The following is an 18,242-nucleotide window of genomic DNA, read 5'->3' as shown; positions in this document are numbered from 1 at the left end:
AAGCAGCTCTGTACCGTATTCCTCCAGTCGCTGGATCTCCTACGTATCATCTGTTCAGTGAGGAAATGTGTGGCTGCTGTAAGAAATTGAAGCGTGTGAACTGAATTGACACAGTGGAACAACTGTAAATAATGTCAGTGTACTCATGTTGTGATAAAGCAAAGCTCCTCTTCTGTCTCCTCCTTTCTGATATTAAAGTGCCTGCATCCTGTCCCTTCTGTCGACAGAACCACTCTGGTGTTTTTCAGCTGCTGTAACAGGTCCTGCATTGCACCAGCTGTCAAGTCTTACAGAAAGAGTAAAGCAGAAACTACAGTCATTTGGAGGGTCAGTGCTTCATATATAGACTGGATGAAGGCAGTTGAGATCCAGTCACAGACTTAAAGCATTCAACCATTTATTGCACTGAGATGGATACAGTAAAAGTTATAAGTTAAAAGCTAATCTATAACGGGAAGTGGGAGTGGTTATGATGGTGACAGGCGGGGCTAGTGCCAGAAGTGGGCGTGGCTACAACTGTGACGTGGGCGGGACCAAGCTCGGTGTGTGTACGGTATGTGTGTGTGTACCTGCATTATCTTATGCGGAAAAAAAAAAACTACCCCACTTTTACCCCGAATTTTGCACAAAGTTTGATCTCCATCATCTAATAGATGGGATTACACTCATTTTAAGACCCATAATGGGCTCAAAATCAATGTTCTTTTCTGAATACCTTGAACTTGTCCGTGGAAATTGGAATTGTTCCCGCCTACTTTAAACGGGCTAGTCTAGAACTAATTGCTGTTTATCCAGGTCTTGTCTCTAAATAATACCAAACTCAACACTGTATGCGCAACACCTGACATACAGCAAACATAATGTGTGCTGGTTAAATGGTCTCTAACGTCACAGTGACACCATTAAGAGTGTGCATATGTATATACACAGAATATTGTATTTTATTTATTCTGAAACGCAGCACCTGAAAATCAAAATGTAGAGTGTGATAAATTTTAAGTATGGGATCATCATCTGCTAAAACAACCCTACAACACTACCTACTTCTTGTAAATCAATCAATCAATCAATCAGGCTTTATTTGTATAGCACTTTTTTCATGCCCATGGCAGCTCAAAGTGCTTCACATGTTAAATTTCTGAATGGAATTTTGCTCTTGTTCAATCATCAGTTTAATCATCAGCACACTCAGGTGTTTACTCAGTTCAAATAAAATCTAAGATTGTTCATTTACCACATCGTCAGCTTTTGTGTGTGAGGTATGGGCTGATTAATTGTCTCTCTGTGGTTATCAGCCTTTAGAAACCCATGACCGGTTGACCTCTGGTCCCAGCCAGACTGAAGGAACAACACACTTGGCCTCTTTTTCCTTAGTTTTATTTAACGAGTTACAATTTACAATCTGTGCAGATAAGCCACAGCTACAAAAACAAAACTGGAATCTTCCAGCCAGCCTGGTGCAGCTGCACCCCTCTGGCAGGAACTGGTGCAGGGTTTCACATGTCAACAAAAAAAATCATTTTAGGATAAAAAGCACAGGGATGACCAAACAAACATATAACCACAATCTCTAAGTCTGTGAGAAGCAACATGCTAAAAACACTACCAAATAATTTACTCAAGAAGTTTTCAAGAAATCAAACTCAAAAATTTACATTTAAAATTCAATGCGAATCAAAATGAGCTTCTTCTATCTAGTATGTGCTGAGGAGTTGACAGGCAGCAGAGTGAACACACAGCTGGCAGAGCATTAACACAACAGTAGATAAGTAGAATACACACACAATGTTACACAGCAGTGCTCATGCCTGGTAAATGAACTACGGTGAGCCAGTCTTCTCCCTCTGTTGGCGCCACAGCTGGAGTTCTGCTCGTACACAACTCAAACCTTCCTCTCAGCAGCTTCCTCCTTGTTTTACATGTAACAGCATTTCCACAAGTGTTACAACAGAGTTCCCCTGCCGCTGCCCGCAGTGGAGCGACATCATCACCCCCGTCCTTATAAAAGCGTCATATACAGCTACTGAATGTCACATCAAGTTGTGGAGGAAAAGCATGCAGCTCTGTCAGTATAAAGAAATCATTCACAAGGATTGCACAGGATATATCTACAAGGGGAACAGTATGGGAGGCCACTCTGAGAATTCACAAGGACAGTTACACCAGATGAGACCGGGCTGCAGTCAGAGCTGGGATGGAACTCATTCAAACATCCTTAGGTGTCCAGTTAGCCGGCCGCAACAGCCTGAAACCTTCCAGCCAGTCTGAGTGCAGCCTCGCCTCCGGCCTCAGACACTGATGCAGGGTTAGCTACCTACTGTTAAAACTGACTTGGCTGAAACAAAAACACTGATGAAGCAGAGCATGAATGAATGTGTGAGCATGGATGTTCGCGTGGGTGCGTTTCAGTCAAAGTCTCTGTTGACCAGGACCAGCGGAGCCACCAGAGTCCAGACGTAGAGGGCGATGCAGATCCAGCTGGAGGAGATCTTCACCCACACCGACGGCCACTTGCTGGTCATGGCCTCGTAGTTGGAGTCAGGGCTGCAGCACAGACACACAGTGGAGAAACAAGTCAGCTGACTGAGTTCATACTCTGCTGCGACTAGGGGTGCAAAATTGGAAACTTTCCGTGGGAATATACCAGAATGAACTGGAAATTTACACAATTGAAGGTTGGCCCCTAACGGGAAACTTAAATATAGTTGGGGAAAATATATTCTATCAGAAATACAAGCACACTTATGTTATTCCTCCATCACATGCACAGAAGAGTTCTACAACACTGGAGTGTAGAGGCCAAAGCACAAAACCACTGGAGCCACATTTGAGCTGGCAGCCTACATAAAGTCAAGTATGTTTTTATAATATTATGGGGTACATATACAGTATTTGATCTCTGGTTTTAATGTTTAACACAACATTTATTTTAACATTTTGAATGGGACTTTACATTTTACTTTTTCATTGGATGGGGAAGGGGATGAATAATATTTCACTCAACATTCATATTTTTTGTTGCTCAATGAAAGAATTGATTGATTAAACAAAACAAAAAAAAAATCAAATTATTTTTATATTATTTTTGTTCATGTGTTGTCTTTGCAAAGTTTTTATTTGTTATGTTTTATTTCTTTTAACATGTCCGAAATAAACTAAACTAACTAACTAACTAAAAATGGTTTGACACAAGAATTCAAGTTCTACTCACAGATAACTCTGTTTAAGTGTCAGGTTTTTTTATTTGGTTTATGCTCATGACAAAACTAAATGTTAATATTTATGATTGGCTATGATACAGTTTGTTTCAATTACCCCCACATTTTCAGTTAATTCTCATAGAAAGTTTCCAATTTGGAATAATTTCCCCAGTTTAACCTCCCATGGAAAGTTTCTGGGAATTTAAGGGACATTTTCCGCCTTGTTGCAACCCTAGCTGTGAGCACCAGATGTCCTGCATCAGTCAGTGACCTAATACCTGATCAGCAGGAGGATGAATGACATGTGAGGCTGTGGCAGCGTGTGGACCCACCTGTACCAGTTGGTGAGAGTCATCATGATGTAGAGTGATGCCAGGAACAGCATGAAGTGGAAGAAGGAGTAGGAGTAGGTGACTCCGTCCTTCTCGTTGTCCACGGCTCTGTTGAGAGCCCCGCCCTCCTCGAAGCTGTCGCTCTGCGGGCCGTCCTCGATCAGAGCCGACTCGTCGCTGGTCAGAGTCAGCTTGTTCACCTGGGCGTTGGACGAGTTACGAATGCTGATGGGCACAGAGAGGGACAGACACGGTCACTTCACGCACCGACTCTCACCAGAAAGATTCTGCAAGTGAAGCAGTAAAGCGCTTTCTCACCTGGAGTAGAGGACACACATGAGGAAGAGGATCAATCCCACGATGCCCTGAGCGTCCCACCACTGGACCACTTGGTCCTGCCCTGCGGGACTGGTGCTGTTCAGCCCGATGATGCCCAGCAGACTGGGGTTACATTTCCTGTCTGAGACACAGCGAGAACACATTTGAAGCCATTAACAACATTTGGTTTGGCAGTCTCCTGTAGCAGAAAAACAATTAAAGTGCATCAAGGGTCAATAAATAATAAAATATCAGCAGTATTTAACTATTTATTGACCCTTGATGCACATCATGTTAGTGAAGGGCAAAAAAAAGGGTAACACTTTACTTGAATAGGTATTCATAAGATTGACATAAAACTGTCATAACCATGACATAACACTGTCATAAACATCAATGAATACTTATGACAGCTGTCGTTAAGTGTCATTCGGTAAGTTATGTCACTTTTGATGCAAAGTTGCCAGTCTTTGCAAAGTATTTGAGATGTCCTTGTTATGAGAACTTGACATCATTTCACATAAAGTTTGGCAATTAGGTCTGCTATGACAGTTTAAATTGTCTTTATGTCAAGTTGTCAGAACAAAAACATCTCAAACAATGTCAACTTTGCATTAAAAGTGACATAACTTACCGAATGACACTTAACGACAGCTGTCGTAAGTATTCATTGATGTTTATGACAGCTGTTATGTCATGGTTATGACAGTTTTATGTTAATCTTATGAATACCTATTCAAGTAAAGTGTTACCAAAAAAAGATTCAGATTAGCATCATGATTCCATCTCTGCTGAGAAACTGCTTCAAAAATCCTGATTCAGATTTGTCAGTGTTGTGATACTGCTGTTACATGTCCAGTCCTCCAGACAGAGCTGTAATAAACCTGACAGTGGAACATTTCAGAGCGCTGCATAGAGACACACAACACTGCTGTTGTAGCTGGGCCATGGCAGAGGATAGAAGCTCTATATAAAGCCTGGATGTGTTGGCTCACCAGGCTCATTGGTCATGGCAGACCAGGTCAGGTACATGGTGTACAGGGTCACCAGGGACGACTGCAGCAGGCCGGACCTGGGCTGGGACTCCTGCAGCCAGAGAACAGCAGGCATTAGTAGGAACAAACACTGATTAAAGGGATAGTTCAACATTTTGGAAAATTGGCCCATTGCCATAATCCCTATAGTCATAGCAGTAGGTTCGTTACCTTTATTTGTCGGTGCAAGGCAAGCTATTTTTAGAACTGCGGCGCACAGCCGTGAGCTGCTCAGAGCTACGCTACAGAGGCTAATGGAATTTCTTGGTTTCCCTCATCAAACTCATCAAATACACAATCCAACAACTCCAAAACGCTCTGGTGGACAAGTTGTGAGCTGCACATTCACCACGCTATGAGATAATAACACAACGTTACCAGACAGAGTTGTTTTCTGCCATCTACAGAAATAAACTCACACAAATATTGAGGAAAAGTAAAGCTAATTATTATTGTAAAATCCTACAAGCTGCCCAGGGTGATACAAAAAAATCTTGGCAGGTACTAAACAATGTCCTAAATAGAGGCCAGAAACATACTGTGCTTCCCGATTCCATTAATGACAACAATACTGTGCTTGCAAATGAATTCAATAATTACTTTGTGTCTATAGGGGAAAATCTCTCAAGGAAGATCACCCAACCACAAGGAATTTCATATCAGCAATACCTGACAGGAAACTATCCAAGTTCTTTCTTCCTGAAACCGACAGATAAAAATGAAGTCCTCAACATTATAAATTCCATGAAAAACTCCAACTCAGCAGGTGAGGATGAAATAAACAGCAGAATCTTAAAATCCATTGCCAATGTAATTGCAGGGCCACTCGTCTGTTGTATCAATCTCTCCTTGTCCACAGGCATTGTTCCTGAAAAGACAAAAATTGCAAAAATCATCCCCATTTATAAATCTGGAGATAAAAATGATATGATTAATTATCGCCCTATATCTATCTTACCTACACTCTCCAAAATAATGGAGAGAGTTGTTTACAACAGATTGAGCGGCTATCTCGATAAACTAAATATACTTACGTCATCTCAATACGGTTTCAGGAAGAAAAATACTACTTGTATGGCTCTCCTTGATCTCCTTGAAAAAGCAAATGACGCATTAGAACACGGCAACTATAGTATCGGTGTATTCTTGGACCTATCTAAGGCCTTCGACACCATTAATCTAAGTATATTGTTGGATAAATTGACCCATTATGGGATCAGAGGTCTAGCACTTAAATGGTTTACAAGTTACCTCTCTCAGAGACAGCAATATGTGAACATAAACAATAGTAAATCATTACACAAATACATCAAACATGGGGTCCCTCAGGGCTCTATTCTCGGGCCTGTTCTCTTCATTGTCTACATAAATGATCTGGTTAATTCCTCCAAAGTTCTCCAGAAAATTATTTTTGCCGACGATACTAACCTATTTACATCACACAACAATATAAATGAACTCCAGGACCTCCTTAACAATGAGCTCTTGAGTGTGGATAATTGGTTTAAAATAAACAAACTCTCCCTTAATATTGGGAAAACTAATTATATGTTATTCAATTCAAACAAAAAACTAAAAAAAATGGAAAATTCTGCCATTCAAATCAAAATAGATGGTGAAGAGATAAAAAGAGTCCACTCAACCAAGTTCCTTGGGGTCCTCATAGATGACCGTTTAAATTTTAAGAACCATATAGATCACCTTGTCCAAAAACTATCCAAATACGTAGGCCTGTTCTTCAAACTGAGACACCTGCTTCCGCGCTCTGCCCTCCTCACCCTGTACAAAACCCTATTCGAACCACATCTAAACTATTGTAATATTATCTGGTGCAACACCTATCCCAGCCATCTAAAGAAACTTGAAATTTTACAAAAAAAGATAATCCGTGCCATCTCCTGGACAAAAGCAAATTCACCTACTCGTCATCTGTTTGCCCAGTATGGCATCCTTCGACTCAATGAATTCAATTACTTCCATAACGCTTGTGCAATATATCAGGTGATCTCAGGTTTGAACCTCAGACTAAAACAACTCATGCCAGTCTTCGTCCCCCAACACACCCACAATACCAGATATAAACATCTCATTGTAGGGAAAAAACGTGAACTAGTAGGAACCAGCATGAGTGTGGTGTGTCGGGGGCCGCAGATATGGAATGAACTGAGTGACAGCCTCAAAACATCACGATCTATCTCCTTGTTTAAACGTCATCTAAAGGAACAACTGCTAAACTCATATATATAATGTACATCCCAGGATCACAAACTGTATGTTAAGTGTATGTTGTGTTGTATGTAGTATGTTAAATGTATGTAAGTGTCATGTGCATGTAAATGTGTTTACAATGTGTGTCTAATGTATGTCTAATGTATGTAAATGGCTCCTACCACAAGCTTTAGTTAGCTTCCTCAGGAGACCAGTTCACACACCTTGTGACTATCAAGCCAACTATGATTTTTGTTGTGTGTGTGAATAAAGCGGGTGCATCGTGGGTGCATCGTGAAACTCGTGAAAAAAAAAAAAAAAAAATTCATTCAAAACCGCTGATGCGCGTTGCCTTCAGGGACAGTTTTTTAGCATGCAGTCTCTGTATTTACCTCGAAAACAACTCTGTCTGGTAACGTTGTGTTATTATCTCATAGCGTGGTGAATGTGCAGGTCACAACTTGTCCATGAAAGCATTTTGGAGTTGTTGGATTGTGTATTTAGTAACTCTGAGCAGCTCACGGCTGCGCGCCACCGTTCTAAAAACAGCTTGCACCGACAATTAAAGGTAATGAACCTACTGCTATGACTATAGGGATTATGGCAATGGGCTAATTTGCCAAAATGTTGAACTATCCCTTTAAGACAAATCACCCCCAACAGAAGTGTATTGACTCAACTACATCAGTCACATCTTCCTCATGCTCTATTGTGGATAGAAGAAAGAAGCGGTGTGAACCTGGATCTGAGGCAGGACGGACAGGACGGAGGCTCCGAGGCAGAGGAGCATGTTGATGCTGATGAAGACCTTGTTCTCAGTGCAGCCGTCAGAGTGGGTGTAGTAGACGTAGAACATGACCAGAGACACCAGAGACAGCAGGTAGCTCACCGCGGTGACCGACAGCAGAGCTGTGAACACACAGCACATCACACACACATCACACACACTGCACCCCAAGGTGTTCTGCCTTGATTCTGTACACATGTATATACTGTACCTGTCTGTCATTACAGCTTCAATTAGACTTGTTGCTTTTCTTGTCAATTTGAAGTTATTGTTTATTCAGATTTCAGTATTTCTTAATCCAACTATTTGACTCAAGTGTGTTTAAAGAGAAAGAAATTGCTACAACAAAAGTGATACTTAGCAATGTGCCATTTTGTGTTTGTGTGATGCTGTTGTTTGATTCATGTATCATCAAACTACAACAAAAGACTGGTCTCCTGCATTGCCCAGTGTTTCTATTATTTTGGTGGGTAAATAACATCCAGTACGGGGTGGTGTTTAGCTCAGTTGGTAGAGCACCCGCCCCATGTGTTGAGGCTATAGTCCTCGCTGCAGACGGCCCCGGTTCGAGTCCCGCGTCGGACGGCCCTATCCTGCATGTCATTCCCCCCATCTCTGCCTCCCATTTCCTGTCTCTCTCTCAACTGTCCTATCGAATAAAGGCATGAAAAGCCAAAAAATATACTTAAAAAAAAATAAAAAATAACATCCAGTACTTGTCCACTTCTGCACACCACAAGCTGTGAATAACACAGCGCTCTTTGAAGGTTACTGTTGGTCCACATGTGCAGTCTTCTAATGACACCGTCTCCATACCTGCATACCAGCAGCGAGAGTTGCCCTCCTCCATCTTCTCCACCCAGGACTCGTTCCAGGAGTGGGCGAAGTCGATGAGCAGAACCAGCTGGATGAGGATGAAGCAGAAGGCTCCGGCCATGCCGATGTAGAACCACACTGTGAAGGAGAACACTTCTCAGTCATTCAAGAGCTTGTTGATGCCTCCTCCAACTCAATTCAATGAGTCTGTCCCAACCTGAGTCACGTCCACTCATCAAAAATGTCCATTTCAGACCAAGTGATTCACACACATTATCATCTACATCAGTGGTCACCGACCTTTTTAACCCCAAGATCCCTGACCTACCTATTGAAACGTTGAGAGTAAACAACTGTCCAGATTGTATTTATAATTTGAGGCATTTTATCAAGCCTAACTGGAACTGAATTACATCAAACACTTTCAATTTGATGGCACCATGAACTGCTGTAACTGTAAGGCCATCCCTGTCTTGTTAATTTCACATTATACTTTAATTCGTAATAACTTAATTTCAGTGCATCACAAAAAATAAAGGCATGTGGCCTATTTCCCTTCTCTATGAGGAAATTATTTGTTAATAGTCAACAATAAAGGAAAAAAACAGATCATACTAACTAACAGTATTAAGTGTTATGTTTATCAAGTGAAGCTTCATGCAAGTTACAACATAATCAGAACTGTAATGTGTGCTGACAACATTCTCCAGCAGTGCAGCATCACAACGCCATCAGAGGGCAAAACTGTTGCAGTTGTGTTAGGCTACACATGTCAGTGTGATGTAGGGCTGCCACGAGTCGACTAGTGACGATTATGTCGACGACTAATTTAAAGGGATAGTTCACCCAAAATTAAAATTGCACTCATTATCTACTCACCCTCATGTGGACTAAGGGCTGGGACAAGTTTAAGAGTCCTCCGTGGCTTCTCTGAGTTACAGGGGGTCTCGGCGTAGCAGTGCATGTCCATATAACGGTTGCAAATGGATTAAATAAGTCTATATTTCAAGCTTGTTTTGTAGCGGAAGCTTCTCAAGGCTCCTCTTCCCAGGATATTTCAACAACAAGCTTGAAATATAGACTTATTTAATTTTTTTCGGGACAATTTCGCATTTCGGGGCTTCAATACAAGACGGACATTACATACGAGCACTATGGAGGTATTTGGATGTTTTTTGGTGTGTCTTTTTGTTACGAAGACAGTTGGTATCCATTTGCAACCGTTATATGGACATGCACTGCTACGCCGAGACCCCCTGTAACTCAGAGAAGCCACGGAGGACTCTGAAACTTCTCCCAGCCCTTAGTCCACATGAGGGTGAGTAGATAATAAGTGAAATTTCAATTTTGGGTGAACTTTCCCTTTAATAGTCGTTGCGTCGTTTTTTAAACTTAGTTTTTCTCTCAAAACTGCTGCGACACCTTCCACTGCCGAGTTGATAACCGACGGCCACACTTTGCTCAGACTCAGAGCAACCGGTGAGGAGAACTCTCAACGTAACAACCTCTCTCTGTGCAGCACTGATCGACAGTGCGTTCCTCTGTTCTCTTATCTCATTGGTTACTTTAATGCAGCACCCATCCGCTAAAAGAAAAATACAAAAAATAAATGGCATAATGCGTTTCAGAACTAATTTTTCCGGTATTATTGTTGTGTTTTTGTCCAAAATGTTTCCATCAGTTTTCAAACCAGAATAATCTGTGATTTTAATCGTGTTTCTGATGATTATGTGTATCTGACTGAGAGCCAAACCATGTTCTTTGTTCTTGTTGTTGTAATTCACATTTCAGCCACAGAAATGTATTTTAATCAGTGAAGAAGTTCAAGCACCGAGCTGTGACAGAGGACAGTCGTTGTATTGATCCTGTTACACTCATTATTTTTCTCATGTTTCCCATTTCAAACATCTCATCCAGAAAGTCTTTAAGACAAATTCCTCTTACACTCATTTTCTGTCCTGTTAGCTGCTTCTGTTAGCTCCCAGCCCCTCCCTCATCTACCATGATGTCATATGCTCTGTAAGCCCTGGCATTCATCGCTCTCATTTACACAGACACACAAAACTCTAGACTCTGAAGCTAATGGGATCATGGATGTCATTCACATGACAACAGAGGACAGGCATAGCTACCGGTGGTGAAGGGACCCTCTGTGATAAAGAACGACCCGATGGTGATGGCAGCAGCAGCAGCAAACTTAAAGAACCAAAACCTGAACAAGAGACACACAACACATCATCAGTGTTTAGAACACCTTCATTTATCGTTCAATAAATCAGAAAATCAATCACAAGTCATTTACTTAATGATAAATCACTCATGTCATGTATTAAGGCCAGACAGCATCTCTGGTGTGTAGGGATGTCACGATTAGCCTACTTGTTTTCACAATTAATTGTGGTATTAGACGCCACAATTAATTAATTGTAAAGATTCCTAAATACCGTTACTTTCCAAAAAAGATGGTATGTCAGAACCATGTCGGCACAGTAAAGGTAAATGCACAGATACTGGTAAATTTACACCTATGTACGTAACACTGAATTGGTAGGAATCTTTTTTTTAAAAGATTAAAATAAACTTAAACAATTGGTATAGATTTGAAACATTTCCCATGGGGGATTAATAATTGGTCCTATATTAATACATATTTAAAATATTTTGTGTAAACAATCAGTTATGTAAGTATATTTTGGCTATATTTGATTTTACACATTCATAGTGTTTAAAAGAAATTTATTATTGCATAATAATCGTCACAATCGTAATACCGTGATTATTTCTCTGACGATAATCGTACCAAGAAAATCTAATCGTGACATCCCTACTGGTGTGTGACACATTTCTTTGGGTTTGGACTGATGCTTTTAAAGGAAGGGTCGGAGATCCTGGAAAAACAGTTCTATCAGGCTGCATTTTCGAAAACACACAAGTCAAAAGCCCCCGCCCCTTTCCTCAGACTGCTCTCTGAAGCCACGCATTCACCAGAGGGGGAAAGAGACGGCAGCTTGATTGACACATCACGATCCAGTTGACTACAACGTGACATTGTACGTGATTGGATGGTGTTTTCTCGAGGCTTTGTTTTTCATTTTTGTCAAAAAGCCTTAAAGGGACACCAGGAATTTTGGAAAAGCAAAGTGTTTTCACACTACATTTATGAGCCTCCGCGCACCGTGAAATTCTTTGACCGGCGCAAGACAGACTCATGTTTTCATTCATCAAGAATTAAAGTCAGAGGTTCAAAGACGATCACATACCGTCGTAGTTCCCACCATAAACGGTGATTCGGCGGCGTTATTCTCATGACTCGCCACGAAACTTAAAGTAAGGAAACACTGGTCGGCTTGACCAGCATTTCCGCCACGACTAATAATAACAAAATAATGATAGAGACAAAACGATATATTTATCGAAAATGGACCCATTAACAAGTGTGGGTAGCGTAGATTCATCCACATTAATATGAGACTTTTTTATTGTCGCGGAATTTTTTGTTCTGCCGCTGGAGAAACTCCTCGTTGTCCCTTTAATTTACTCAGCTGCAATCAGGCGTTAAGAGGATTTCTAGCAGATTAGTAAAAAAAATGGTCCAGAATAAGATCTCCAACCCAACCTTTAACATCCATCCACTCTGAGTGGGTCAACACAGGACTCACCCGTTGTGCAGCGCCGCTCGGGGGTCCTGGCTGCTTTTCACTTTGATCATCAGCAGAGAGAAGAGCAGGAAGAACATGGCCATCCCAAAGCAGACGCGGTACACGGCCTTGTAGCCGACCAGCACGTCACAGTTCACATGGCCCTCCACGCCGGGTATGGATGAACCCATCCCTCCTTCACAGAAACCTGGAATCTGCAGCAGCACAGAGCAGGAGGTGAGAGGCTGCAGCACAGTGAGCTGCTCTACACCCAGCACTTAGAGGGACTGTAAACACTTAGGCCTCGTTCAGACTGCAGGCCAATCTGATTCAAACCTGATTCCTTCTCAAATCTGATTTTTAGGGCCGACTGTCCACACTGTTTTTAGCAAGTGTCCAAATCCGATTTGGCTCTGTTCAGACTGGGCCAACAGGAGCGACATACCTTCTTCAGCTGGGTCTCCATGCCGGGCATCAACATGATGCAGGCGATGCCGACTCCCAGCAGCAGGAAGAAGGCGTAGATGAGCCGAGTCACCGTGGAGTTGTTCCCACTGGGGCAGCATCGACACAGCAGGCAGGGGGCGCTGCCGCACAGGCACGGCACCTAAACATACATGGAGGAGCTTTATTTCTGAAGCTGAGGTGGAGACCACAAATAACAACACCCCCACCCCAACCCCTGTGTTTCACAGTGTTGGGCGTGTTACTTTTTTTTTTTAAGTATATTTTTGGTCTTTGTATTGCCTTTAATCGATAGCACAGAGAGAGACAGGAAATGGGGAGGCAGAGAGGGGGAATGACATGCAAGAAAGGGCTGCCAGATGTGGGATTCGAACCTGGGCCACATGCAGTGAGGACCACAGCCTCAACACCAAGTGAGCTAAATGGTTATGGTTACTAGTTACTTTCCCTGAAAAGTAACTGAATTGCTACATTATAAAAGTAACTAATTACCAATAAAAGTTATTATTGCATTACTTTTCTTTATAAAATGCTCAAATATGTCAAATTACTTGGACTGGCCCCCCTAACCTCCAAACCATAACCCTAACCATCTGAAACCAACCAAATCACTCAGTATTCCTCCGCACAGGCAGGCTCCGCGACCTAAACATCCCATTTCCGACTAGTTGATGGACTGAAAAAAATGTGTAGCCTATATGATATACACTTTGACTAGTGTGTTATTTTGTGACGGGACTTCTTGACTCAACTTTTACTTTCATTTACAGTAATGGCGTCATAACGGGGAAACAGTAACTTTTTTTGATTACTTGTTACTGAAAAAAGTAACGCCGTTATTCTCATCACTGGTGTCTCACAAGGCAAACATTGTGAATGTTGGTCTCGGTGTTTGTGATCCAGGAGATCCGCACGGTTGCGCAACATCTCCATCATCTGCTTTTCTAATCCCCCGACTGTTAAGAGAGAGTCGAGTACTGTTATAGACGTATAGCTACTGTTATAGACGTGTTAAGAGAGAGTAGCTACTGTTATAGACGTATAGCTACTGTTATAGACGTGCTAAGAGAGAGTAGCTACTGTTATAGACGTGTAGCTACTAGACGTGCTAAGAGAGAGTAGAGTACTGTTATAGACGTGTAGCTACTGTTATAGACGTGTTAAGAGAGAGTAGCTACTGTTATAGACGTGTAGCTACTGTTATAGACGTGTTAAGAGAGAGTAGAGTACTGTTATAGACGAGTAGTGTTATAGACGTGCTAAGAGAGAGTAGAGTAGCTACTGTTCTAGACGTGCTCAGCAGATAAGCAGCAGTGATAGACGGACACAGGGCCAGGCGGGGCTGCTGACCACACCGAAACCTGACGCGGTTCAAAGGCCGAGATGTTGCAACAGTGAGCTCGTGGCCCGGCTTTCGTGTTCCTGATGATGTTGTTGTTGTTGACGACGTGATCGACAGCACCATGTTCTCACCACACACACACACACACACACACACACACACACACACACACACACACACACACACACACACACACACACACACACACACACACACACACACACACACACACACACACACTCAACGGCTCTGCGTCAGCCACACAGACTGGACCGGACCGGACCGGTTCTTCCAGACCCGGCGGACAGAGCATCCTCCTCTGGACCGGTCTGTGGTCTCAGCTCCACTGACATAGCCGTCGACGGCCTTTGTTCGGCAGCAGCCGAGCTGTGAGCCCAGGCTGCCCGACATGACGTCGTGTTTACGGCCTGCTCGTGTTACTGCGCAGTCACTGCGGGCTGAGAGAGCGGAGCTCTGAGCGGACACAGACACGACAGAAGCGGCCGAGGCGCTGTAACGGTACTCACCCAGCTCGCCATAGAGCACAGTCCCAGGACGGCTCCCATGATAGCCGAGGTCTGTCGTTCGGTCTGATGTGAAGTCTGAAGCTGTGGTTTCCCAGAAGATGGAGGTTGTTTTGGTCTTCCTCCTCCCACTTCTCTCTGTGACACACCACTCTGTTGTTCAGCGGCTGACTCTCGGTCTGCTGCCCCCTGCTGGAGACGGCGGCTCGAGACGGCCCCTTTCTTCTGCTTAATACATCCATGTTGACAGTCAGCTTTCAAACACGTTACCGCCACCTAGCGGACCAAAATGAGACCCCACCTGGGCCCAGTTGTTTACAGTTTTTCTCGATTGTTTACACACATTTTCTGAAAGCATGCCTCATACTCTCAGAACTCTACACACAAATCCAAAAACACACACACAATGGGCGAAACCCCTAACTTCTCCTGCAAAATGAAACTTTACATTCAAAACAATGTTATTTATTCTCAAAATGCTATTTTAGTCTCAAATGACACACACAAACCATCATATGACTAGACATTTATAACAACCAGTTGAACACTGATGTGCTCAGTGTAAAACACTATGATGAATGGAAAACACTTCTACTCCATTCCTCATAATGACTTAGGTTTTTTTTTTTTACTGTAACTATAGACAGTACATAAATGTGTTGTAAAATTTTAGAATATTGTTTTGATTCTCAGAACACTCAAATACACCTTAACAAATGAAATGCGTAAAGACGCGACCGAGGTGGTCGTGTGACGATGCAGCCATGCTGATCTGACCACAAAAGAAAAAAAAAGAGTTGCTCGGGGTCAGCTGGTTTACGGCTGAACAATTTTGAAAGACTGAACACATAATTTTGACAAGATGAAACTACTGTAACATGTAGCTCACCTAGTAGAGCAGCACTCTTTGTAGTCAAAGACTTTGTTCTAGTCTAGGTTCAAATCCCTCTATCAATATGCAATTTTGGTGATCAATGCATTTTCTTTTGTCATCATCATTATGATCACTGCTATACTGTGTGTGTGTGTGTATGTTGTGTGGCCTCTCTCTCTGTTTGGTTTCTCTCTTTTTGGTGTCAGTCCATCACTGCCTGTTATGCTGCCCTTTTTTGCTAAAGCTCGCTAATTGTAAAACTGTGTGACAGGTGTTTACCCATGTGACGAGTCAGTGTGTATAGTAGGGAAACTAACTTTAGAATTTTGAATAACAGTGTGTTACTCGTGAAAACAGGAGATTTTCTTCATGAAAATTGTGCCAAATGCAGAGAATTGTGTGTAGTGTTTTGAAAAAAGTGTGTTATAGAACTGCAAATTGAGTGTAAAGCAGGAATTGTGCTTGTAGTTTAGCAGATTTGGTCAAGGGAGTTGGTGCATGAGTTAGATGTTGAGGCCATTGTGTCTCAAGTACCAAAAATTGTGTGTAAACAATCGAGAAAAACTGTAAAAGTAATCCGACCGATTTTGGATGAAATCTTGAAAATAAATGGGTAGTTTAAAACTAAAAACAGATTCTGAAATCACATTAGATCATGTAATCTAACCTTGGTTTTTGCATTGTTTAAAATGTTTTAGTGGGATCAAGATAACTTTGATCCAGAAAATCAGTATTATTCTGATCCCGTGGATTCAGGGTGGATGTCAGGAACAAATTGTAATTGAAATTAAATTCAAACTGGTCACATAAACCACACTGTAGTACACATTTATTTAGCATATTTATTTATATTTTTGCACCTGATTTTTAAATCATTATAGTGATAAAGTAAATAAAGTAAACTTTTGATCATTCCACAAATGAAGAACTCTGAATGTTTTTCCCCCCTCAACTAAAGGACATTTTATTAAATGTGAAGTGTGAATTCAAAACACTACAAAATATTCACAATGTATTTGAATTCCGTAATGTATACATTATAATTATAATTATAATTTACATATACATGGAAATATATATATTTCCATGTATATGTAAATTATTTATTTTTATTTTGGGGTCAGATAAGGTATGGCTGTTGAAGACATTGAAGAAACAAACAAACAAACAAACAAACAAACAAAAAAAAAACAGAAAATACAAGCAGCCAATTTTCAGTCCACTCTGAGTGAGTCCATGCCCAGCAACCTTGGGATGGTCTTTGGCGACCCCATTGTGGGAGTTCCACAGCCATCTCCACATGGCCTGAAGCAAATGGAACAGGATGAGGGTGGTGCCTGGAGAAACAGCGCTGAGGGACTGACGCAAGGCCAGACAGTCGTCGGTCAGTATAGGCCTACCATACCAAATAAAGCACTTTAAAAACCCAGTGGACCAAAGTGCTGTACAAAATTAGACATGAAATATACAATCGGCATAAGACACAAATGTAGCCTACATAAAAACAAGAATACATAAAACAGAATAAAAACAATAAAAATAAAATGCATTAAAATAACACTATATAAAACCAATAAAACAATTTAAAACATAGGCCTAGCGTATAAGTAAAAAATTGTCAAAAATAAATAAATAAACTAGAGTTTCCAAGAATGGAAAATGGTGTGAATGGTGTGAATGCTGAAAGCAGCTGAATGCCTCTGCAGCTATTTCATAGCTGTAGGGGCCAGTGCTCGGTGCGATTGCCCTGTGGCCCTAAAAATATCAAATCAGTGTTTCTCAAACCACAAGATGACGTCCTGACTGTTTATTGTCATAAAGGAACAAAGAAACCAGAAATATTCACATTTAAGTTTTGACTTTTTTTCTTAAAAAACTACTCAAACCAATTATTCAGTTAACAGAATAGTTGACGATTAATTGAAATTTAAACGTTAAACAACATGATAAATATGATCGTCCTCTTTATCTCTAACTACCTTCACTGGCAACAGCTTCACTAGGAATTTATCACGACTGCCAATCAATGGAAACATCTTCTGAGTGAAAGTGTGTGTGAAGGTGTGTATGTGTGTGTTAGTATCAGGATCAGAGAACGACAGTTTTCCTCTGTTCAAGTCCAGATTCACTCTGATCCTCTGGAGCTTCTTCTCCACTGGGAGATCAGTCCATGAAGTTGATGGTGACTTTGCTTTGTATTCAACAAAGAACCATATCATCCATGATCCAGACAGTATGCTGTCTCCCTTCCTCTTCACAGACTCTGTTATCACACCCAGCCCCATGTCTGTACTGTTTCCAACCTGGACATCCCAGCTGTGAGTCCCTGAGTTAAAACCTTCAGCCCAGGACACAGCAATACCTACCAATCCTCTCTGGATTGTCAGGAAACTGCTGTTCATCTCTTCCATATCTCACACTGGTCAGATCTTCAGACAGGATGAGATTTAGAAGAGCAGTGTTTGGGTCCAGAACCACAGGACTGTAGGAGACCATGTCCTTCATCTTGTTCCCGATGTTGAAGGTCAGGTTGCCCAGGTGTTTGGCCTGGTCTATCAGAGCTTCTGAGTCCAGCTGTGGATCCTCCAGCAGGGGGCGCTGCTGGACTCTTTCCACTGCAGCCTTGTAGTTGAGCAGGAATGAGACGTCTTCAGCTCTCAGCTCGTCCTCTGACTGTGTGTGAAAGAGCTGCTATCTCTCTGCT

At 41.8% G+C, this 18,242-nt stretch overlaps 1 protein-coding gene across 1 annotated transcript; it reads right to left on the bottom strand.

Annotated features, from left to right (window-relative positions):
• Window positions 1–1,360: 1,360 nt before the first annotated feature.
• On the bottom strand, window positions 1,361–14,744 carry serinc1 (serine incorporator 1). Its single transcript, XM_085771340.1, has 10 exons — window positions 14,668–14,744; window positions 12,779–12,940; window positions 12,355–12,548; window positions 10,828–10,907; window positions 8,696–8,833; window positions 7,832–8,001; window positions 4,846–4,936; window positions 3,851–3,992; window positions 3,533–3,757; window positions 1,361–2,544 (listed from the first exon to the last, which is right to left on the bottom strand). The coding sequence occupies exons 1-10, from the start codon at window positions 14,704–14,706 to the stop codon at window positions 2,406–2,408; spliced, it is 1,380 nt and encodes a 459-aa protein (XP_085627466.1). The 5' UTR covers window positions 14,707–14,744; the 3' UTR covers window positions 1,361–2,405.
• Window positions 14,745–18,242: the final 3,498 nt, after the last annotated feature.

This window comes from Trachurus japonicus, chromosome 24 (genome assembly GCF_045865225.1).
Source record: "Trachurus japonicus isolate A0001 chromosome 24, Traja_1.0".
Lineage (NCBI taxonomy): Eukaryota > Metazoa > Chordata > Actinopteri > Carangiformes > Carangidae > Trachurus > Trachurus japonicus.
This window is presented reverse-complemented; position numbering and strand designations above follow the sequence as displayed.